This window comes from Oncorhynchus keta, chromosome 20 (genome assembly GCF_023373465.1).
Source record: "Oncorhynchus keta strain PuntledgeMale-10-30-2019 chromosome 20, Oket_V2, whole genome shotgun sequence".
NCBI classification, from domain to species: domain Eukaryota; kingdom Metazoa; phylum Chordata; class Actinopteri; order Salmoniformes; family Salmonidae; genus Oncorhynchus; species Oncorhynchus keta.
In genome coordinates this window covers 32,355,708-32,379,612 of record NC_068440.1, presented here as the reverse complement: position 1 = coordinate 32,379,612, position 23,905 = coordinate 32,355,708, and the positions used below count along the sequence as shown (strand labels likewise).

Below are 23,905 nucleotides of genomic sequence, written 5' to 3'. Positions count from 1 at the left end.
ATATATTATATATATATATATATAAATATAAAAATGAGAACAAGACAGACAGAGAGAGAGAAAAAAACAAAGCATGGCTCACTTTACTGGCAGAACATTCTGAACCCCGGTCTGGCAGAACATTCTGAACCCCGGTCTGGCAGAACATTCTGAACCCTGGTCTGGCAGAACATTCTGAACCCCTGTCTGGCAGAACATTCTGAACCCTGGTCTGGCAGAACATTCTGAACCCTGGTCTGGCAGAACATTCTGAACCCTGGTCTGGCAGAACATTCTGAACCCTGGTCTGGCAGAACATTCTGAAACCTGGTCTGGCAGAACATTCTGAACCCTGGTCTGGCAGAACATTCTGAAACCTGGTCTGGCAGAACATTCTGAACCCTGGTCTGGCAGAACATTCTGAACCCTGGTCTGGCAGAACATTCTGAACCCTGGTCTGGCAGAACATTCTGAACCCTGGTCTGGCAGAACATTCTGAACCCTGGTCTGGCAGAACATTCTGAACCCTGGTCTGGCAGAACATTCTGAACCCTGGTCTGGCAGAACATTCTGAACCCTGGTCTGGCAGAACATTCTGAACCCCTGTCTGGCAGAACATTCTGAACCCCTGTCTGGCATAACATTCTGAAACCTGGTCTGGCAGAACATTCTGAACCCTGGTCTGGCAGAACATTCTGAACCCTGGTCTGGCAGAACATTCTGAACCTGGTCTGGCAGAACATTCTGAAACCTGGTCTGGCAGAACATTCTGAACCCTGGTCTGGCAGAACATTCTGAACCCCGGTCTGGCAGAACATTCTGAACCCCTGTCTGGCAGAACATTCTGAACCCCTGTCTGGCATAACATTCTGAAACCTGGTCTGGCAGAACATTCTGAACCCTGGTCTGGCAGAACATTCTGAACCCTGGTCTGGCAGAACAATTTGTAAGTCGCTCTGGATAAGAGCGTCTGCTAAATGACTTAAATGTAAATGTAAAATGTAAACATTCTGAACCCCAGTCTGGTAAATCTATCAGCCAAGTATTGTCAATTCCACTCAATGGCTGTATTGTAAGTAGCTGGGATGATGTCAACAAGACTGGCACACTGTACTGTAAGGTTTTCAAATTCAAATGTATTTAAAATTAGCCAATTGGTGAGCAGCTAATTAGAATAATTGCAAGTTAAATGTTGCTGTGTGAAAGGGTAGAGTTATAGAAAGTATGGTTGCATCCTGAAACTTGAGGGGACATTGAAAGTTCTCTACTCTGTTCCGTTTTCTACTATATTCTACTACTCTATTCCATATTCTATTTAAGTGATAATGCCAGAGAAGCCGGTGTTTGTTGGATATATTGGCACAGGTTATATTATGCCTGAGACAAAGTACCAATATATCCTCCAAACACTGGGTGTCCTCCATACAACGGGTTACCAACATATTCAAATAATGATTGACATTATCTTTCAAAACGTTATTTTGATGAATTTATTCAAACTATTTCGTTCTTATAATATAATATATGCCATTTAGCAGACGCTTTTATCCAAAGCGACTTACAGTCATGTGTGCATACATTCTACGTATGGGTGGTCCCGGGAATCGAACCCACTACCCTGGCGTTACAAGCGCCATGCTCTACCAACTGAGCTACAGAAGGACAAGATATAGTCCCATATCTAGGGTTGCTACCCAATACGGCTAGTCGCTCCTTTATCGGTTCGGTTGCCAGAGACGCGACCCAGTCGCTCAGTCTTTTTGTTCTGTCTATGGACGTGACCCAGTCATTTGTTCTAAATGTTCCAATGCCATACTGGCTGGCAATGTTGTTATCCCTTGCAGTCACGTCAAACAGTGCAGCCAGAATAACAACAGTAGCGGCATTTTAACTTGTTTAAGCTGTTTTCTAGTGACATTTATTTGGATACATCCTTAACAATGAGCTAATGAGGCGCGATTTCGCCTGTAATATAAAATGTGCTCTCTCGTTGCTCAGAGGAGCTAGCCAACAAAACATCACGATTCATGATTTCTACCGGCTGAGAAACACTGCCTGCATTTAATTTCAAATCAAATCAAATTTAATTTGTCACATACACATGGTTAGCAGATGTTAATGCGAGTGTAGCGAAATGCTTGTGCTTCTAGTTCCGACAATGCAGTGATAACCAACAAGTAATCTAACTAACAATTCCAAAATTACTGTCTTATACACAGTGTAAGGGGATAAAGAATATGTACATAAGGATATATGAATGAGTGATGGTACAGGGCAGCATACAGTAGATGGTATCGAGTACAGTATATACATATGAGATGAGTATGTAGACAAAGTAAAACAAAGTGGCATAGTTAAAGTGGCTAGTGATACATGTATTACATAAGGATGCAGTCGATGATATAGAGTACAGTATATACGTATGCATATGAGATGAATAATGTAGGGTAAGTAACATTATATAAGGTAGCATTGTTTAAAGTGGCTAGTGATATATTTACATCATTTCCCATCAATTCCCATTATTAAAGTGGCTGGAGTTGGGTCAGTGTCAATGACAGTGTGTTGGCAGCAGCCACTCAATGTTAGTGGTGGCTGTTTAACAGTCTGATGGCCTTGAGATAGAAGCTGTTTTTCAGTCTCTCGGTCCCAGCTTTGATGCACCTGTACTGACCTCGCCTTCTGGAGGATAGCGGGGTGAACAGGCAGTGGTTCGGGTGGTTGATGTCCTTGATGATCTTTATGGCCTTCCTGTAACATCGGGTGGTGTAGGTGTCCTGGAGGGCAGGTAGTTTGCCCCCGGTGATGCGTTGTGCAGACCTCACTACCCTCTGGAGAGCCTTACGGTTGAGGGCGGAGCAGTTGCCGTACCAGGCGGTGATACAGCCCGCCAGGATGCTCTCGATTGTGCATCTGTAGAAGTTTGTGAGTGCTTTTGGTGACCAGCCGAATTTCTTCAGCCTCCTGAGGTTGAAGAGGCGCTGCTGCGCCTTCTTCACGACGCTGTCAGTGTGGGTGGACCAATTCAGTTTGTCTTGTGATGTGTATGCCGAGGAACTTAAAACTTGCTACCCTCTCCACTACTGTTCCATCAATGTGGATAGGGGGGTGTTCCCTCTGCTGTTTCCACAATCATCTCCTTAGTTTTGTTGACGTTGAGTGTGAGGTTATTTTCCTGACACCACACTCCGAGGGCCCTCACCTCCTCCCTGTAGGCCGTCTCGTCGTTGTTGGTAATCAAGCCTACCACTGTTGTGTCGTCCGCAAACTTGATGATTGAGTTGGAGGCGTGCGTGGCCACGCAGTCGTGGGTGAACAGGGAGTACAGGAGAGGGCTCAGAACGCACCCTTGCGGGGCCCCCGTGTTGAGGATCAGCGGGGAGGAGATGTTGTTGCCTACCCTCACCACCGGGGCGGCCCGTCAGGAAGTCCAGTACCCAGTTGCACAGGGCGGGCCGAGACCCAGGGTCTTGAGCTTGATGACGAGCTTGGAGGGTACTATGGTGTTGAATGCCGAGCTGTAGTCGATGAACAGCATTCTCACATAGGTATTCCTCTTGTCCAGGTGGGTTAGGGCAGTGTGCAGTGTGGTTGAGATTGCATCGTCTGTGGACCTATTTTGGCGGTAAGCAAATTGGAGTGGGTCTAGGGTGTCAGGTAGGGTGGAGGTGATATGGTCTCTCAAAGCAGGTGAAGTCTCTCAAAGCACTTCATGATGACGGAAGTGAGTGCTACGGGGCGGTAGTCATTTAGCTCAGTTACCTTAGCTTTCTTGGGAACAGGAACAATGGTGGCCCTCTTGAAGCATGTGGGAACAGCAGACTGGTATAGGGATTGATTGAATATGTCCGTAAACACACCGGCCAGCTGGTCTGCGCATGCTCTGAGGGCGCGGCTGGGGATGCCGTCTGGGCCTGCAGCCTTGCGAGGGTTAACACGTTTAAATGTCTTACTCACCTCGGCTGCAGTGAAGGAGAGACAGCATGTTTTTGTTGCAGGCCGTGTCAGTGGCACTGTATTGTCCTCAAAGCGGGCAAAAAAGTTATTTAGTCTGCCTGGGAGCAAGACATCCTGGTCCGTGACTGGGCTGGGTTTCTTCTTGTAGTCCGTGATTGACTGTAGACCCTGCCACATGCCTCTTGTGTCTGAGCCGTTGAATTGAGATTCTACTTTGTCTCTGTACTGACGCTTAGCTTGTTTAATAGCTTTGCGGAGGGAATAGCTGCATTGTTTATATTCGGTCATGTTACCAGACACCTTGCGCTGATTAAAAGCAGTGGTTCGCGCTTTCAGTTTCACGCGAATGCTGCCATCAATCCACGGTTTCTGGTTAGGGAATGTTTTTATCGTTGCTATGGGAACGACATCTTCAATGCACGTTCTAATGAACTCGCACACCGAATCAGCGTATTCGTCAATATTTTTATCTGACGCAATACGAAACATGTCCCAGTCCACGTGATGGAAGCAGTCTTGGAGTGTGGAGTCAGCTTGGTCGGACCAGCGTTGGACAGACCTCAGCGTGGGAGCCTCTTGTTTAAGTTTCTGTCTGTAGGCAGGGATTAACAAAATGGAGTCGTGGTCAGCTTTTCCGAAAGGGGGGCGGGGCAGGGCCTTATATGCGTCGCGGAAGTTAGAGTAACAATGATCCAAGGTTTTACCACCCCTGGTTGCGCAATCGATATGCTGATAAAATTTAGGGAGTCTTGTTTTCAGATTAGCTTTGTTAAAATCCCCAGCTACAATGAATGCAGCCTCCGGATAAATGGTTTCCAGTTTGCAAAGAGTTAAATAAAGTTTGTTCAGAGCCATCGATGTGTCTGCTTGGGGGGGATATATACGGCTGTGATTATAATCGAAGAGAATTCTCTTGGTAGATAATGCGGTCTACATTTGATTGTGAGGAATTCTAAATCAGGTGAACAGAAGGATTTGAGTTCCTGTATGTTTCTTTCATCACACCATGTCTCGTTAGTCATGAGGCATACGCCCCCGCCACTCTTCTTACCAGAAAGATGTTTGTTACTGTCGGCGCGATGCGTGGAGAAACCCGTTGGCTGCACCGCCCCGGATAGCGTCTTCCCAGTGAGCCATGTTTCCGTGAAGCAGAGGACGTTACAGTCTCTGATGTCCCTCTGGAATGCTACCCTTGCTCGGATTTCATCAACCTTGTTGTCAAGAGACTGGACATTGGCAAGAAGAATGCTAGGTAGTGGTGCGCGATGTGCCCGTGTCTTGAGTCTGACCAGAAGACCGCTACGTTTCCCTCTTTTACGAAGTCGTTTTTTTGGGGGGGTCGCTGCATGCGATCCATTCCGTTGACCTGTTTGTAAGGCAGAACACAGGATCCGCGTCGCGGAAAACATATTCTTGGTCGTACTGATGGTGAGTTGACGCGGATCTTATATTCAGTAGTTCTTCTCGACTGTATGTAATGAAACCTAAGATGACCTGGGGTACTAATGTAAGAAATAACACGTTCCGTCTCGTCCTGACATGTGCATTACTATGGGACAGCAGGAGATCGAATTTGAATATTGAAACAATGTTGCAAATGTCGGAGAGGCATACAGCAAGGTTTATACAAATCTCTGCTGTTGAAACTAAATGTTAGTCTAAAATAAATGTGAGAATGTCTAGATGCTTTTTATAGTGGAGATCAAGTTTATAAATTGCCTGGCTGGGTTGATGAGACAGTGGATTGCTCAGTCAGATTGAACAGAGTAAATTGGCATTTTAACATCATAGACTTATTAGCAGGTGGTAACTTGTGGAATAGACACTGGCTGCGTCACTTGAGTGGGTTGAGTCACTGATGTGATCTTCCTGTCTGGGTTGGCGCCCCCCCTTGGGTTGTGCCGTGGCGGAGATCTTTGTGGGCTATACTCGGCCTTGTCTCAGGATGGTAAGTTGGTGGTTGAAGATACCCCTCTAGTGGTGTGGGGGCTGTGCTTTGGCAAAGTGGGTGGGGTTATATCCTTCCTGTTTGGCCCTGTCCAGGGGTGTCCTCGGGTGGGGCCACAGTGTCTCCTGACCCCTCCTGTCCACGCCTCCAGTTTTTATGCTGCAGTAGTTTGTGTCGGGGGCTAGGGCCAGTTTGTTATATCTGGAGTACTTCTCCTGTCCTATCCGGTGTCCTGTGTGAATTTAAGTATGCCCTCTCTAATTCTCTCTTTCTTTCTCTCTCTCGGAGGACCTGAGCCCTAGGACCATGCCTCAGGACTACCTGACATGATGACTCCTTGCTGTCCCCAGTCCACCTGGCCATGCTGCTGCTCCAGTTTCAACTGTTCTGCCTGTGATTATTATTATTTGACCATGCTGGTCATTTATGAACATTTGAACATCTTGGCCATGTTCTGTTATAATCTCCACCCGGCACAGCCAGAAGAGGACCTGCCACCCCACATAGCCTGGTTCCTCTCTAGGTTTCTTCCTAGGTTTTGGCCTTTCTAGGGAGTTTTTCCTAGCCACCGTGCTTCTACACCTGCATTGCTTGCTGTTTGGGGTTTTAGGCTGGGTTTCTGTACAGCACTGAGATATCAGCTGATGTACGAAGGGCTATATAAATACATTTGATTTGATTTGGCTGGAATGCGGTTTTATCCAATCAGCATTCAGGATTAGACCCACCCCATTGTATAATGTCCACTATTTTAGGATTAGTAGAAAAATCCTAAAAGGAGATATGTGGAACACCAGCAGTATATGGTAGAAATAAAAACCCATATTCCTTGTGTTGTATTGTTAATGTACAAGGATGAAACAAACATAAATAAATAACCAATATCTAAAGGACCTGACAAATTGTAGTGTTTGTGTCATAGAAGACAGCTGCCCTTTTCCACCTCAGTGAATTAGCAGAGGTTATTATCGCTCAGTGGGAGCTCCACAGTGGAAGGTTAGGCTGTCTCTGTGTGTGTGGCATTGTGAAGGCCCTGCTGATTGAACGACAGGTGGCCTCATCAGCACTTCTTCTCTCTCTCTTCCTTGCCATTTCCCCTTTTCTCCTACAGCGAGTGCAGATCATCATCACATCTCTCTCCCTCTCTCTCTACATTAAGTACAGGGCCAGGGCACTCTGCTCCGACTCATCCTCTCCTTACCACAGACAAATTATTGTCTTGGGCCTTTTAATACTGTATTGATTCTGTCTTCTTCCTGGGACATGGTTGTGTTTAATGGCACCTGGGACAGATTCAATTAAAGCCCTGTATGAAGTAGAGGAGGATGAAGGACAGGAGATGGATGAGTGGAGTGGCGGACGGGGCGCGTGTACAGTACTTTACCTCAGCCTGGTGGAAGAGATCCATGGTTGTCTTCAGTAGGCCCTCCCCCCTGCACAATCGATACAGGAAATGAATGAAATATTACCTGATGATAACAACTGATTAAGTATATTGATTATGAACATCATATCAACAAGATGCGTGACGGCATCTGTGTTCTCTTCTTTATCCATACAGATGGTCAATGGTGGTCAATACCTGGCTGGTGGTCAATACCTGGCTGGTGCAAAGTATACTTGACATTTATACTGCAGGCTTGCTGAAGACACTTTTATAAAGATGTGTTTAATGTATGATTTCAATATTTTTCATTCTGCTTCCTCCTTTCATTGTTAGTACTTGTATTATTTTATGATGGGAAGCACTTTTACTTGTATAGAGCTGGTGTCTACCTGGTGAGGACAGACAGACAGACAGCTGGTGTCTACCTGGTGAAGAGGTACATGGAGTAGGCCATGCTGGACATGCTCTGGCCCTGGCGGACGATATCCTGCTCCTGGTCCTCCCACTTCTCCACCTCCGTGTCCACGTCGGAGGTCAGCAGACGCAGCTCAAGACCCAGCTTGGCTATGGTGCTCTGCTCCTGGGGCGGAGAGATCGTGGGTCCGCCATTAGTTAAGGATGGTCTCCCATCCAAGACTACTTATCAAGCCCAAACCTTCTGAGATTCCACCATATTCGGTGGTTTCCGAAAAGGTCAGTGCATGATGAGCCCATAACCACATTACTTTTGATCTACATTGCCTTCATTATCATCATCATTACTGATTCATGATCATTCATAACCATATACATTGCCTTCATTATCATCATCATTACTGATTCATGATCATTCATCATCATTACTGATTCATGATCATTCAACCATATACATTGCCTTCATTATCATCATCATTACTGATTCATGATCATTCATACCCATATACATTGCCTTCATTATCATCATCATTACTGATTCATGATCATTCATAATCATATACATTACCTTCATTATCATTGCTGCTTCATGGTCATTCATAACCATATACATTACCTTCATTATCATTACTGATTCATGATCATTCATAACCATATACATTGCCTTCAGAAAGTATTCGCACCCCTTCACTTTTTCCACATTTTGTTCGGTTACAAGGTGGGTTAAAAAATAAAATGTAATCATATTTTTTTTGTCAAAGATCTACACAAAATACTCTAATGACAAAGTGGAAGTATATGAAAAAGTATATAAAAATATATGAAAAATAAAACACTAATATATCTTTACATAACTATTCAAACTACTCAGTTTAAAGATACAATTCATTGCTGCTTGAGAAAGTCAACAATTCCACTCTTCACCTCTCTTAAAAGACATCAAACATTCCTAATAATTTCCAATTATTGATTATAATTTTGTGTATGCATTCATGGCGGAATGACACTCCGGAAGTTTACATACACCTTGGGAAAATACATTTAAACTCAGTTTTTCACAATTCCTGATATTTAATCCCAGTAAAAAGTAGTCTTAGGTTAGTTAGGATCACCACTTTATTTTTAGAATGTGAAATGTCAGAATCACATTCCCAGTGGGTCAGAGGTTTACATACACTCAATTAGTAGTTGGTAGCATTGCCTTTAAATTGTTGAACTTAAGTCAAATGTTTCAGGGAGCCTTCCACAAGCTTTCCACAATAAGTTGGGTGAAGTTTGGGCCATTCTTCCTGACAGAGCTGGTGTAACTGAGTCAGGTTTGTAGGCCTCCTTGCTCTCACATGCTTTTTCAGTTCTGCCCACACATTTTCTATAGGATTGAGGTCAGGGCTTTGTGATGGCCATTATAATACCTTGACTTTGTTGTCCTTAAGCCATTTTGCCACAACTTTGGAAGTATGCTTGGGGTCATTGTCCATTTGGAAGACCCATTTGCGGCCAAGCTTTAACTTCCTGATTGATGTCTTGAGATGTCGCTTCAATATACCTACATAATATTCCTCCCTCATGATGCCATCTATCATAAGGTGAATGCACCAATTTGTAAGTCGCTCTGGATAAGAGCGTCTGCTAAATGACTTAAATGTAATGTAAATGTAAGTGCACCAGTCCCTCCTGCAGCAAAGCACCCCCACAACATGCTGCCACCCTCGTGCTTCACGGTTGGGATGGTGTGCTTAGGCTTGCAAGCATCTCCCTTTTCCTCCAAACATAATGATGGTCATTATGGCCAAACAATTCTATTTTTGTTTCATCAGACCAGAGGACATTTCTCCAAAAAGTACGATAGTTCTCCCCATGTGCAGTTCCAAACTGTTTAGCCAGCCTTGTTATGGCAGTTTTGGAGCAGTGGCTTCTTCCTTGCTGAGAGGCCTTTCAGGTTAGGTCGATATAGGACTCGTTTACTGTGGATATAGATACTTTTGTACCCGTTTCCTCTAGCATCTTCACAAGATCCTTTGCTGTTGTTCTGGGATTGATTTGCACTGATGACTTGTGTCATGCACAAAGTAGATGTCCTAACCAACTTGCAAAAAAAAATGGGTTGTTAACAAGTTGAAAAACAAGTTTTAATGACTCCAACCTAAGTGTATGTAAACTTCCGACTTCAACTGTATCAGACCATGCAAGGTCCCTGCAATAATCGCCATTATTCCCCTGTTTGACCAGGTATTCATTTCCTGCAGAATAAATGCACCTGTCAGGATGAGGTAGTAGATGCAGCCCAAATGCCACTGTATTCCATATATAGGGTATAGTCAAAAGTTGTGCACTATGTGAGGTGTATTGTGTAATTGAGGAGTCTAGTTATACCTCCGTATCTAGCTTAACAGCTTTCACCATCTTCAGGTTGGCTGAATGTTTCTGGAGGGAAGAAAACGTTTGACAGGATGAGTGATATTAAAAGGAGAAAGTGAGGGAAAATCATTTAAACAGAATGACATTGGAAATACCCACCAATCATAGTATTGTTTATTCTGATACTCACCCCTGGTCTGGGAAGCGACAAGTAAGCCCTTTTATCACCTGTTATTAAATCAGAAAGAAATAAAAATATTTTTTTAAAGTCACATTTTGGCCATTGGATCACAAGTTTGGGATAATGAGTTATATGGAAAATAATGAATGACGTGTAAGGTGTGTTCCATGAAGAAGTGTAACTGACCTTCCATAGAGTTGCATTATTTTCCAGAGAATGCATAGAGAGTTGATTATCCCATGGCTATAATTTTTTTTTTTACGCCCTTTTCTCCCCAATTTCGTGGTATCCAATTGTTAGTAATTACTATCTTGTCTCATCGCTACAACTCCCTTACGGGCTCGGGAGAGACGAAGGTCGAAAGCCACGAGTCCTCCGAAACAAAACTCAACCAAGCCACACTGCTTCTTAACACAGCGTGCCGCCAACCCGGAAGCCAGCCGCACCAATGTGTCGGAGGAAACACAGTGCACCTGGCAACCTTGGTTAGCGTGCACTGCGCCCGGCCCACCACAGGAGTCGCTGGTGCGCGATGAGACAAGGATATCCCTACCGGCCAAACCCTCCCTAACCCGGTCGTGGCCGGCTGCGACAGAGCCTGGGCGCGAACCCAGAGTCACAGCTAGCGCTGCGAGGCAGTGCCCTAGACCACTGCGCCACCAGGAAGGCCCTCCATGGCTATAATTTAACACATTTCCTGCTATAAATATTTTAATTTGCCGGTAGAAATGTGTTTAACATCCCCTGAAGTAGCTAACAAGTTTACCAGATAGCTACAGTAGTTGCCGTGGTAACCAAACAAACGTGCTAGTTTAGCTAATCAAACCATCAGTCCTAGTTTGCCTTTATGAAAATCGAAATCAACAATGCCAATATTTTCAATTCGACTTTTGCTTTCAAAAGCAGCTCAAACATAGAACATGTAAGAATGAACTATAGCCATTGAATACTACCTTGCAGCTATACCATGCATTATAGAGAAATAATGCACGCTCTAGAATGCCCTTCAAGCCAATCAGAAACAAGTATTCAACAATGCCATGGTTTAAGGTGAAATAATGGTCTGTTTGGTCACATAATTTCCCAGCAAAATTATTGTATGCCTTTTTAAATCCCTACACTCCTTTTTTATACTGCATTTCAAATGGTTTTCCGCTATTAATTCCAACAAATGAAATAATACTAAAAAGGGAGGGATTCAGTTGATTATCCCCAACACATCTTCTATGATACTAGTTGATCATCCCCAACACATCTTCTATCATACTACAGTTGATTATACCCAACACATCTTCTATCATACTACAGTTGATTATACCCAACACATTCTATCATACTACAGTTGATTATACCCAACACATATTCTATCATACTACAGTTGATCATCCCCAACACATCTTCTATCATACTACACTTGATTATCCACAACATCTTCTATCATACTACACTTGATTATCCCCAACACATCTTCTATCATACTACACTTGATTATCTCTAACATCTTCTATCATACTACACTTGATTATCCCCAACACATCTTCTATCATACTACACTTGATTATCTCTAACATCTATCATACTACACTTGATTATCCCCAACACATCTTCTATCAAACTACACTTGATTATCCCCAACATATCTTCTTCTATGATACTAGTTGATCATCCCCAACACATCTTCTATCATACTACAGTTGATTATCTCTAACATCTTCTATCATACTACACTTGATTATCCCCAACACATCTTCTATCATACTACACTTGATTATCTCTAACATCTTCTATCATACTACAATTGATTATCCCCAACACATCTTCTATCATACTACACTTGATTATCTCTAACATCTTCTATCATACTACACTTGATTATCCCCAACACATCTTCTATCATACTACACTTGATTATCCCCAACACATCTTCTATCATACTACAGTTGATCATCCCCAACACATCTTCTATCATACTACACTTGATTATCCCCAACATTTTCTATCATACTGCACTTGATTATCCCCAACATATCTTCTATCATCATACTACACTTCTATCATACTACATTGATTATCCCCAACACATCTTCTATCATACTACACTTGATTATCTCTAACATCTTCTATCATCATCTTCTACACCTGATTATCCCCAACACATATTCTATCATACTACAGTTGATTATCCCCAACACATCTTCTATCATACTACACTTGATTATCTCTAACATCTTCTATCATACTACACTTGATTATCCCCAACAGATCTATCGTACTACACTTGATTATCTCTAACATCTTCTATCATACTACACTTGATTATCCCCAACACATCTTCTATGATACTAGTTGATCATCCCCAACACATCTTCTATCATACCACAGTTGATAGTCCCTTACACATCCTAGGGCGGTGTGGTATATCGAATGAAGTAGATTAATTTGAATTTATGTTTTTGCACGATATTCCATATCGCATAATCTAGGCTTTTTGTATTTTTATGAGCGTTCTCATGTTGTATTTTTGGTCTCGTCTCGTTCGCTCTTTCTGTGCTGTGCACCTTCCCATTTACACCAGAGATCTGTATGTAATGACTAGATGCTCATGTCTCCACTCTAACAATGGGAGTCGTTGTCCCAAAGGCGGGAAGGCAGGCGACAAGGTTCAAAATAAGCACATAGAAACACATTGGGTTTATATTACAGATTTTGGCGAGAGTCAAACCTCTCACTTTGCCTCTTTCTCCCAAGCCCCTCCCCCTGCCACTCACAACAACAAAGATGAGAGGTCACTTCTTCCTCCCTGACCAACGGTTTCAACTCGCTATTTGCATTTGAGGCTTGGTCCAACAAAATCAGTATTATTTTACTATAATAGAGAAGTTAACTTTTCTAACCATAGTCTGTTAATGTTTCAACTCCTCAAATTTCGAGCAGCACAGACACTACTAAAACTGATGTACCAATGAACATTCATTCTGGAAAATGAATGCACAATTTGTCGCAAGTGCATAATGGTATCACGTATCGCTAGCAGCATTTTAGTCAAATAAAGATTGTTTTATGCTAAGCAGCTAGTATAACAATTATATAAGGAATTGGCAACTCGTTCTCATTCTGAGAAACAAGGTAGAACCACTTGATTTCAACATCTGAACAAAGTGGACAGGCTGACATGCTGTTCAAACAGTTGGAGACGGACATAAAGTTCTGTTCATAACATTAACTGTTTCCTTTTGTTAGCGGAATTCAGAGCTTGTGAAATTATACCTAGATGCAAGTTGCTAAAACTTGAAATATTCATATTTGCTGGCTACTCACTAACATGTGGGCTTGTGCTTGAGAGATTGTTTATGAGACCAGTGTTCATTTTCTACAATTTTAATTTTTTTAATATAAGTCAGTTGAGAACAAATTCTTATTTACAATGACGGCCAAGGAACAGTGGGTTACCTGCCTTGTTCAGGGGCAGAACGACAGATTTTTACCTTGTCAGCTCAGGGATTTTGGTTACTGGCGCAATGCTCTAACCACTAGGCTACCTGCTGGTTACTGGCCCAATGCGCTAATCACTAGGCTACCTGCTGGTTACTGGCCCAAGGCTCTAACCACTAGGCTACCTCCTGGTTACTGGCCCAACGCTCTAACCACTAGGCTACCTGCTGGTTACTGGCCCAACGCTCTAACCACTAGGCTACCTGCTGATTACTGGCCCAATGCTCTAACCACTAGGCTACCTGCTGGTTACCGGCCCAACGCTCTAACCACTAGGCTACCTGCTGGTTACTGGCCCAACGCTCTAACCACTAGGCTACCTGCTGGTTACTGGCCCAATGCTCTAACCACTAGGCTACCTGCTGGTTACTGGCCCAACGCTCTAACCACTAGGCTACCTGCTGGTTACTGGCCCAACGCTCTAACCACTAGGCTACCTGCTGGTTACTGGCCCAACGCACTAACCACTAGGCTACCTGCTGGTTACTGGCCCAACACTCTAACCACTAGGCTACCTGCTTGTTACTGGCCCAACGCTCTAACCACTAGGCTACCTGCTGGTTACTGGCCCAATGCTCTAACCACTAGGCTACCTGCTGGTTACTGGCCCAATTCTCTAACCACTAGGCTACCTGCTGGTTACTGGCCCAATGCTCTAACCACTAGGCTACCTGCTGGTTACTGGCCCAATGCTCTAACCACTAGGCTACCTGCTGGTTACTGGCCCAACTCTCTAACCACTAGGCTACCTGCTGGTTACTGGCCCAACGCTCTAACCACTAGGCTACCTGCAGCCCCTATTGAGATGGTTTGAGAAGAGTTGGACCTCAGAGTGAAGGAACAGCAGCCAGCAAGTGCTCAGCATATGTGTGCTACATTATTAGTGAATGTGCATTATGCATTTGTGTGCTACATTATTAGTGAATGTGCATTATGCATATCTGTGCTACATTATTAGTGAATGTGCATTATGCATATGTGTGCTACATTATTAGTGAATGTGCATGTGTGCTACATTATTAGTGAATGTGTGCTACATTATTAGTGAATGTGCATTATGCATATGTGTGCTACATTATTAGTGAATGTGCATTATGCATATGTGTGCTACATTATTAGTGAATGTGCATTATGCATAGTTCTGGTTACATTTGTAACTTAATATTTTTTTATAGACCGACTGGAAGGCCAGATCAGTGATTATTGCAACACCAAAGTACAGATATTTTGATAAAATAATTAAATGATTAGTGGGTCTTATGCTTGTGGAAGGAATATATTCAGACTAGATATAATTTCACAAACTCTGAATTCATTAGATTATTGCTGACTGTTTTAAATGCAGTGTATTTTACCTTTACAACAAAGCTTATTTAGAGAATATTAATTTAAAAAGAAATAAATAACAATAATAAATATATATTGGGAGGGGGATGAATGAGCCAATTGTAAACTGGGGATGGTTAGGTGGCCATGATGGTATGAGGGCCAGAATGGGAAGTGGTATTGAAGAACTGTAAGAACAGGATTGGATCTCACTCAGACAAGGGATGTTACCATACAACCAAAACAAGTTTGAAAGAAATTGAGATATGAGTTTTAGGCCATATCGCCCAGCCCTAACACATCCATCCTCTATCATACTACAGTTGATTATCTCTAACACATCCCCTATCATACTACAGTTGATTATCTCTAACACATCCCCTATCATACTACAGTTGATTATCTCTAACACATCCTCTATCATACTTCAAATGGAGTGCAACCAATCAACTCAAAAAAGTTATTGTCTGTAGCTGAGATCTTTAAGTCCCGGTAAAGGCACAGTTCAGTAGAATTTACAGGGGTGGTCAGGGTGTGATAAACATCACGGATGTGTTTAACGGCTGATGAGGCGCTGCCGTAAAAGGAGTATTACTTCACATAAAGGTTTAACTGTCTACGTCGCTTCAGCACCGCACCCCTCCACACACACTTCTCTATTTAATGGTTTCAGCAGGGGGACGTCGTCGCTCTCGTTGCATGTCATTTGGATCGTGGCCCATAAATACGAATACCGTGACACGCCACAAACGTTACGGATTATAGGAATTACGCTGCGGAGTGGGAGAGAGCGCTGTGAAACGGTTGGTATAACCCAATGTTGAGATACAGGCACATGCACACGCGCACAGGCCTGTAACAGAACGGTTTGTGCCTGTGGCTCGGTGAGAGGTATCGTGCTGATGGTGCTTTAATCGCTGCTTTGTGTCAGAGAATATAAACAACCACGGTTATAGAGATTGATCTGTCTATGAATAGGATCAATACATTTTAGACTACCACAGCTTAGACAGACTGAGTACAAACAACCATGGCTTGTAGAGAGACTAACTGCCCATGAAAATGATAGCGATTAAGAGAATAGAGAGCAAGAGAATAGAGAGCAAGAGAATAGAGAGCAAGAGAATAGAGAGAATAGAATAGCAAGAGAGAATAGAATAGAGAGAGCGAGAGCAAGAGAGTAGAGAGCAAGAGAATAGAGAGCGAGAGCAAGAGTACAAGAGAGTGAGAGAGAGCAAGAGAATAGAGAGAGCAAGAGAATAGAGAGAGCGAGACAAGAGAGTGAGAGAGAGCAAGAGAATAGAGAGCGGGAGAATAGAGAGCGAGAGAATAGAGAGCGAGAGAATAGAGAGCGAGAGAATATCGAGACGGAGAGTACAAACAACCATGGTTTGTAGAGACTAACTGCGAATGAAAATGATAGAGATTAAGATAGAGAGCAAGAGAAGAGAGAGAATAGAATAGCAAGAGAGAGAATAGAGAGCAAGAGAATAGAGATCAAGAGAATAGAGAGAATAGAATAGCAAGAGAGAGAATAGAGAGCAAGAGAATAGAATAGCAAGAGAGAGAATAGAGGGAGAGAATAGAGATCAAGAGAATATAGAGAATAGAATAGCAAGAGAGAATAGAGGGAGAGAATAGAGGGCAAGATAATATAGAGAATAGAATAGCAAGAGACAGAATAGAGGGAGGGAATAGAGAGCAAGAGAATATAGAGAATAGAATAGCAAGAGAGAATAGAGATAAAGAGAAAGAGAGCAAGAGGGTGGGGAGAAATCTGTGTGGTGACTAGTGAATACGGGCATTAATGTTATTTCAGTGTGGTGTCGATATAATAGTGATGGGAGTCCATCAGATTTGACATAACTGAATGAATAATCCATTCCTTCACAGTCTTATTAACATTTGCTATCAATAACCATGAGGGACAGAAACATCATCCCCTTGCCAGGGGTTGGTTGTATGGTAACATCCCTTGTCTGAGTGAGATCCAATCGTAGTCTTACAGTTCCTTCAATACCACTTCCCATTCTGGCCCTATTACCATCATGGCCACCTAACCATCCCCAGTTTACAATTGGCTCATTCATCCCCACTGTAAATGAGAATGTGTTCTCAGTCAACTTACCTGCTAAAAATATATATATATAAAAAAAAGACTGCCCCACCCAATCTCTCCAACACGTCCCTCCCACCAAGGGGACCGTCCCAGGCCAATAACCCCCCTTCTCGTCCCACCAGGGGGTTGGCCCCACCCCACCAACACCCCCTGCCCCTCCTCCTACCAGGGGGACTGCCCCACCCAATCCCTCCAGCACCCCCCTCCCACAAGGGGGACCATCCCAGTCCAACAACCCCCCCCTCTCGCCCCACCAGGGGGACCACCCCACCAACACCCCCCCTCTCCTCCCAACAGGAGGCCTGTCCCAACCCAACCAAACTCCTCTTACCACTTATTCTCCCTCCCCTCTCCTATGACTGGGAGGCCCACCTTGGATGCCCATTACACACACACACCTCGGCGGCCCTCGAACACGTCATTGATCTCCCGGAGCAGCACGCCCATGTCACAGAGCTGGGACTCCCAGGCCTCACAGAACACATCCAGGTTCTCCTTGGCAATCTTACTGGATGGGTGCAGGGCCAGCGTCTGGGCTGCAGAAATGATCTGAGAGGATGGAGGAGGGAGGGAGCGAGAGATGGGGGAAGTAGATATGTTTTAAACTTGTATTGGAGTGGTGAAGTGTTTCGATAAGGTGCACAGTACACACCTCCAAGTAAATGATTAGACAACCCCACCCCCATACAATCTCTCCAACACCCCCATTACAGAATGGAATCAGGCCTCATTCTCATAGAATGTTGAACTAGTCTATGAGCAGAGACACATGATCATTTCCTCTCAGTGTGGGGGCTGATTGTGTGAAATGGAACCAATCTTCAGCAAGCAGAGCAGGGGGCATGGAATCCGTTTTGTCTCCCAGTTTTCTAATTATGTTTGGTCTTCCAGGCCGTTGGGACAGATGCTTCATTATCTGCTGCTGAGAGTGTTGTGGAAAATGTGAAGACCCGCCCACAGTAATGTCAGACCCTGCATGACCCAGCTGTAATGACTGAGCTAATAGGTTCATAGGTCAATCAATAAGGTCACAGAGGGGGAGCCTCCGCCCAGGGAGGATTAATACTGATGTGTGTGTGTGTGTGTGTGTGTGTGTGTGTGTGTGTGTGTGTGTGTGTGTGTGTGTGTGTGTGTGTGTGTGTGTGTGTGTGTGTGTGTGTGTGTGTGTGTGTGTGTGTGTGTGTGTGTGTGTGTGTCTTTCAATGGTAATAAAGAGACACCTGTGGGTAATTACCAATTAAATGCAACACGCCGGAGGTGATGCACTCTGACTTGTGTGCGTGTGGTTTTCTGAGTTATTTCTCCCCGTATCAGATGATGTCATCTTAATGTCCGTTTCTGTAATAGTTGGCTGTGTTTAAATGAATGGGGGTGAAGCTATAGGGGTACAAGATGGCAGAGAATGTGCTGACAAAACCTTGATAATGGAAAAGTTGTACAGCTTAACAACATCATCAGGGTGGAGTTTCTGAGCACAACATGTATTGTGCTACGTTACCTGTCAGAGTGTGCTACGTTACCTGTCAGAGTGTGCTACGTTACCTGTCAGAGTGTGTTACCTTACCTGTCAGAGTGTGTTACCTTACCTGTCAGAGTGTGCTACGTTACCTGTCAGAGTGTGTTACCTTACCTGTCAGAGTGTGTTACCTTACCTGTCAGAGTGTGCTACGTTACCTGTCAGAGTGTGTTACCTTACCTGTCAGAGTGTGCTACCTTACCTGTCAGAGTGTGCTTACGTTACCTGTCAGAGTGTGCTACGTTACCTGTCAGAGTGTGCTACGTTACCTGTCAGAGTGTGCTACGTTACCTGTCAGAGTGTGCTACCTTACCTGTCAGAGTGTGTTACCTTACCTGTCAGAGTGTGCTACCTTACCTGTCAGAGTGTGCTACCTTACCTGTCAGAGTGTGTTACCTTACCTGTCAGAGTGTGCTACCTTACCTGTCAGAGTGTGTTACCTTACCTGTCAGAGTGTGCTACCTTACCTGTCAGAGTGTGCTACGTTACCTGTCAGAGTGTGCTACGTTACCTGTCAGAGTGTGCTACGTTACCTGTCAGAGTGTGCTACGTTACCTGTCAGAGTGTGCTACGTTACCTGTCAGAGTGTGCTACCTTACCTGTCAGAGTGTGTACCTACCTGTCAGAGTGTGTTACCTTACCTGTCAGAGTGTGCTACCTTACCTGTCAGAGTGTGCTACGTTACCTGTCAGAGTGTGCTACGTTACCTGTCAGAGTGTGCTACCTTACCTGTCAGAGTGTGTTACCTTACCTGTCAGAGTGTGTTACCTTACCTGTCAGAGTGTGCTACGTTACCTGTCAGAGTGTGCTCCGTTACCTGTCAGAGTGTGTTACCTTACCTGTCAGAGTGTGCTACGTTACCTGTCAGAGTGTGTTACGTTACCTGTCAGTGTGTTACCTTACCTGTCAGAGTGTGATACGTTACCTGTCAGAGTGTGTTACCTTACCTGTCAGAGTGTGTTACCTTACCTGTCAGAGTGTGTTACCTTACCTGTCAGTGTGCTACCTTACCTGTCAGAGTGTGTTACCTTACCTGTCAGAGTGTGCTACCTTACCTGTCAGAGTGTGCTACCTTACCTGTCAGAGTGTGCTACCTTACCTGTCAGAGTGTGCTACCTTACCTGCCAGAGTGTGCTACCTTACCTGTCAGAGTGTGCTACCTTACCTGTCAGAGTGTGTTACCTTACCTGTCAGAGTGTGCTACCTTACCTGTCAGAGTGTGCTACCTTACCTGTCAGAGTGTGTTACCTTACCTGTCAGAGTGTGCTACCTTACCTGTCAGAGTGTGTTACCTTACCTGTCAGAGTGTGCTACCTTACCTGTCAGAGTGTGCTACCTTACCTGTCAGAGTGTGCTACCTTACCTGTCAGAGTGTGCTACGTTACCTGTCAGAGTGTGCTACGTTACCTGTCAGAGTGTGCTACGTTACCTGTCAGAGTGTGTTACCTTACCTGTCAGAGTGTGCTACCTTACCTGTCAGAGTGTGCTACCTTACCTGTCAGAGTGTGTTACCTTACCTGTCAGAGTGTGCTACCTTACCTGTCAGAGTGTGCTACGTTACCTGTCAGAGTGTGCTACGTTACCTGTCAGAGTGTGCTACCTTACCTGTCAGAGTGTGTTACCTTACCTGTCAGAGTGTGTTACCTTACCTGTCAGAGTGTGCTACGTTACCTGTCAGAGTGTGCTACCTTACCTGTCAGAGTGTGTTACCTTACCTGTCAGAGTGTGTTACCTTACCTGTCAGAGTGTGCTACGTTACCTGTCAGTGTGTTACCTTACCTGTCAGAGTGTGTTACCTTACCTGTCAGAGTGTGTTACCTTACCTGTCAGAGTGTGTTACCTTACCTGTCAGAGTGTGTTACCTTACCTGTCAGTGTGTGCTACCTTACCTGTCAGAGTGTGTTACCTTACCTGTCAGAGTGTGTTACCTTACCTGTCAGAGTGTGCTACGTTACCTGTCAGAGTGTGCTACCTTACCTGTCAGAGTGTGCTACCTTACCTGTCAGAGTGTGCTACCTTACCTGTCAGAGTGTGCTACCTTACCTGTCAGAGTGTGTTACCTTACCTGTCAGAGTGTGTTACCTTACCTGTCAGAGTGTGCTACGTTACCTGTCAGTGTGTTACCTTACCTGTCAGAGTGTGTTACCTTACCTGTCAGAGTGTGTTACGTTACCTGTCAGAGTGTGCTACGTTACCTGTCAGAGTGTGCTACGTTACCTGTCAGAGTGTGTTACCTTACCTGTCAGAGTGTGTTACCTTACCCCCCAGGTGGTGGGGCTTGCAACAATATCTCCACCCAGCTGATCCTCAACACTGGGGCCCCACAAGGGTGCGTTCTGAGCCCTCTCCTGTAATCCCTGTTCACCCACGACTGCGTGGCCACGCACGCCTCCAACTCAATCATCAAGTTTGCGGACGACACAACAGTGGTAGGCTTGATTACCAACAACGACGAGACGGCCTACAGGGAGGAGGTGAGGGCCCTCGGAGTGTGGTGTCAGGAAAATAACCTGACACTCAACGTCAACAAAACTAAGGAGATGATTGTGGACTTCAGGAAACAGCAGAAGGAACACCCCCTATCCACATCGATGGAACAGTAGTGGAGAGGGTAGTAAGTTTTAAGTTCCTCGGCATACACATCACAGACAAACTGAATTGGTCCACTCACACAGACAGCATCGTGAAGAAGGCGCAGCAGCGCCTCTTCAACCTCAGGAGGCTGAAGAAATTCGGCTTGTCACCAAAAGCACTCAAACTTCTACAGATGCACAATCGAGAGCATCCTGTCGGGCTGTATCACCGCCTGGTACGGCAACTGCTCCTCCCACATCCGTAGCAAACTACCTGCCCTCCAGGACACCTACACCACCCGATGTCACAGGAAGGCCATAAAGATCATCAAGGACAACAACCACCCGAGCCACTGCCTGTTCACCCCGCCATCATCCAGAAGGAGAGGTCAGTACAGGTGCATCAAAGCTGGGACCGAGAGACTGAAAAACAGCCTCTATCTCAAGGCCATCAGACAGTTAAACAGCCACCACTAACATTGAGTGGCTGCTGCCAACACACTGACACTGACTCAACTCCAGCCACTTTAATAATGGGAATTGATGGGAAATTATGTAAAATATATCACTAGCCACTTTAAACAATGCTACCTAATATGTTTACATACCCTACATTATTAATCTCATATGTATACGTATATACTGTACTCTATATCATCTACTGCATCTTTATGTAATACATGTATCACTAGCCACTTTAACTATGCCACTTTGTTTACATACTCATCTCATATGTATATACTGTACTCGATACCATCTACTGCATCTTGCCTATGCCGCTCTGTACCATCACTCATTCATATATCTTTATCCCCTTACACTCGTGTCTATAAGGTAGTAGTTTTGGAATTGTTAGTTAGATTACTTGTTGGTTATTACTGCATTGTCGGAATTAGAAGCACAAGCATTTCGCTACACTCACATTAACATCTGCTAACCATGTGTATGTGACGAATAAAATGTGATTTGATTTGATTTTACCTGTCACAGGGTGGGTGGGTGTTTCATGTCACGAGGGTGGGTGTGTTTCCTGTCACAGGGTGGGTGTGTTTCCTGTCACAGGGTGGGTGCGTTTCCTGTCACAGGGTGGGTGCGTTTCCTGTCACAGGGTGGGTGCGTTTCCTGTCACAGGGTGGGTGCGTTTCATGTCACAGGGTGGGTGTGTTTCATGTCACGAGGGTGGGTGCGTTTCCTGTCACGAGGGTGGGTGCGTTTCCTGTCACGAGGGTGGGTGCGTTTCCTGCCAGAGTGTCTGTGCGTTTCCTGCCAGAGTGTCTGGGTGCGTTTCCTGCCAGAGTGTCTGGGTGCGTTTCCTGCCAGAGTGTCTGGGTGCGTTTCCTGCCAGAGTGTCTGGGTGCGTTTCCTGCCAGAGTGTCTGGGTGCGTTTCCTGCCAGAGTGTCTGGGTGCGTTTCCTGCCAGAGTGTCTGGGTGCGTTTCCTGCCAGAGTGTCTGGGTGCGTTTCCTGCCAGAGTGTCTGGGTGCGTTTCCTGCCAGAGTGTCTGGGTGCGTTTCCTGCCAGAGTGTCTGGGTGCGTTTCCTGCCAGAGTGTCTGGGTGCGTTTCCTGCCAGAGTGTCTGGGTGCGTTTCCTGCCAGAGTGTCTGGGTGCGTTTCCTGCCAGAGTGTCTGGGTGCGTTTCCTGCCAGAGTGTCTGGGTGCGTTTCCTGTCAGAGTGTCTGGGTGCGTTTCCTGTCAGAGTTTCGGTGCGTTTCCTGCCAGAGTGTCTGGGTGCGTTTCCTGCCAGAGTGTCTGGGTGCGTTTCCTGCCAGAGTGTCTGGGTGCGTTTCCTGTCAGAGTGTCTGTTAACCGTCAGAGTGTCTGTTAACCGTCAGAGTGTCTGTTACCTGGGGGACAGTGACGTGGAAGGTCTCCTCAGCGTGCATACAGGTGATCTCCAGAGGCTCTGTCCCTGAGACGTGACACAGCAGACGACACGTCTGGAACAGAACAGACAACATCAGCGTCTAACATCAATATGACTGGATATGAGCAGCAGACAGATCAAGATATATTTTCCAGATATTCAACTGGAAAATAAATACAGGTCTCCAAAGCCCGTAGCTCATATCACAAGTACCATGTCCATACACCTCAGCCATAGAAATGGATATGATGGACTTTTACAATTTTTATTAAATAGACTTTGTGGTTAAATAAAATTATATAAATTAAATTCAACAAAGGTGATTTGATCAGGGAGATTCAACAGACTTAAGTTAACCTCCCCAGCCAGCGAGCCTCGCTCACCTCCATCAGCTGTTCCTTCTGCTCGCCGAGCGTGCGGGCGTACTCTGCCACGGACTCCAGGTTTCCCTCGCCCCCTGAGGCCTTCAAGGCCCGCAGAGGCAGGTGTTCTGCATGCAGCTTCAGCAGGTCCGCCGCCCGCCCCACCGCCACCTTATGGAGCTGGACGGCGGGAGAGGGGAAGAGGGGAGATGAAAATGGGTATACATATGTGGTATCTTTGGTACATTTGGCTGCACAATGGTAATAGGAAGAGGAAACAATAGTAAGACAGAAAGAGAACAAGGAGGAGAAAGAAAGGGCGAGGGGGGAGTGCCAACGGAGGGAGGATAAGGAGAATACGGAAAAGTGGGAGAGTGCTTAGGCCATATTAAAGAGAAAGAAGAGCACGAGATCTGAACAAATTGTGATG

The 23,905-nt window shown here is 44.9% G+C and overlaps 1 protein-coding gene and 1 long non-coding RNA gene across 3 annotated transcripts in view; both read right to left on the bottom strand.

Moving 5' to 3' along the window:
* Positions 1-3,368, bottom strand: LOC127909960 (uncharacterized). 2 transcript variants are annotated; one of them, XR_008073163.1, is made up of 3 exons: positions 731-3,368; positions 357-556; positions 1-281 (listed from the first exon to the last, which is right to left on the bottom strand). It is a non-coding gene; the product is annotated as an uncharacterized LOC127909960 (long non-coding RNA). The 2 variants fall into 2 exon arrangements; XR_008073164.1 differs by lacking the exon at positions 731-3,368 and adding an exon at positions 632-705.
* Positions 1-23,905, bottom strand: part of LOC118399639 (alpha-catulin) — a 117,441-nt gene that overhangs the window by 7,775 nt on the left and 85,761 nt on the right. The window contains exons 9-15 of the mRNA XM_035795892.2: positions 23,497-23,655; positions 23,094-23,186; positions 17,560-17,710; positions 10,234-10,271; positions 10,059-10,109; positions 7,697-7,851; positions 7,269-7,317 (exon numbers count right to left, since the gene is read on the bottom strand). Of these exons, the coding sequence (XP_035651785.2) occupies positions 7,269-7,317; positions 7,697-7,851; positions 10,059-10,109; positions 10,234-10,271; positions 17,560-17,710; positions 23,094-23,186; positions 23,497-23,655 (696 nt within the window). The remainder of the gene's footprint in view (positions 1-7,268; positions 7,318-7,696; positions 7,852-10,058; positions 10,110-10,233; positions 10,272-17,559; positions 17,711-23,093; positions 23,187-23,496; positions 23,656-23,905) is intronic.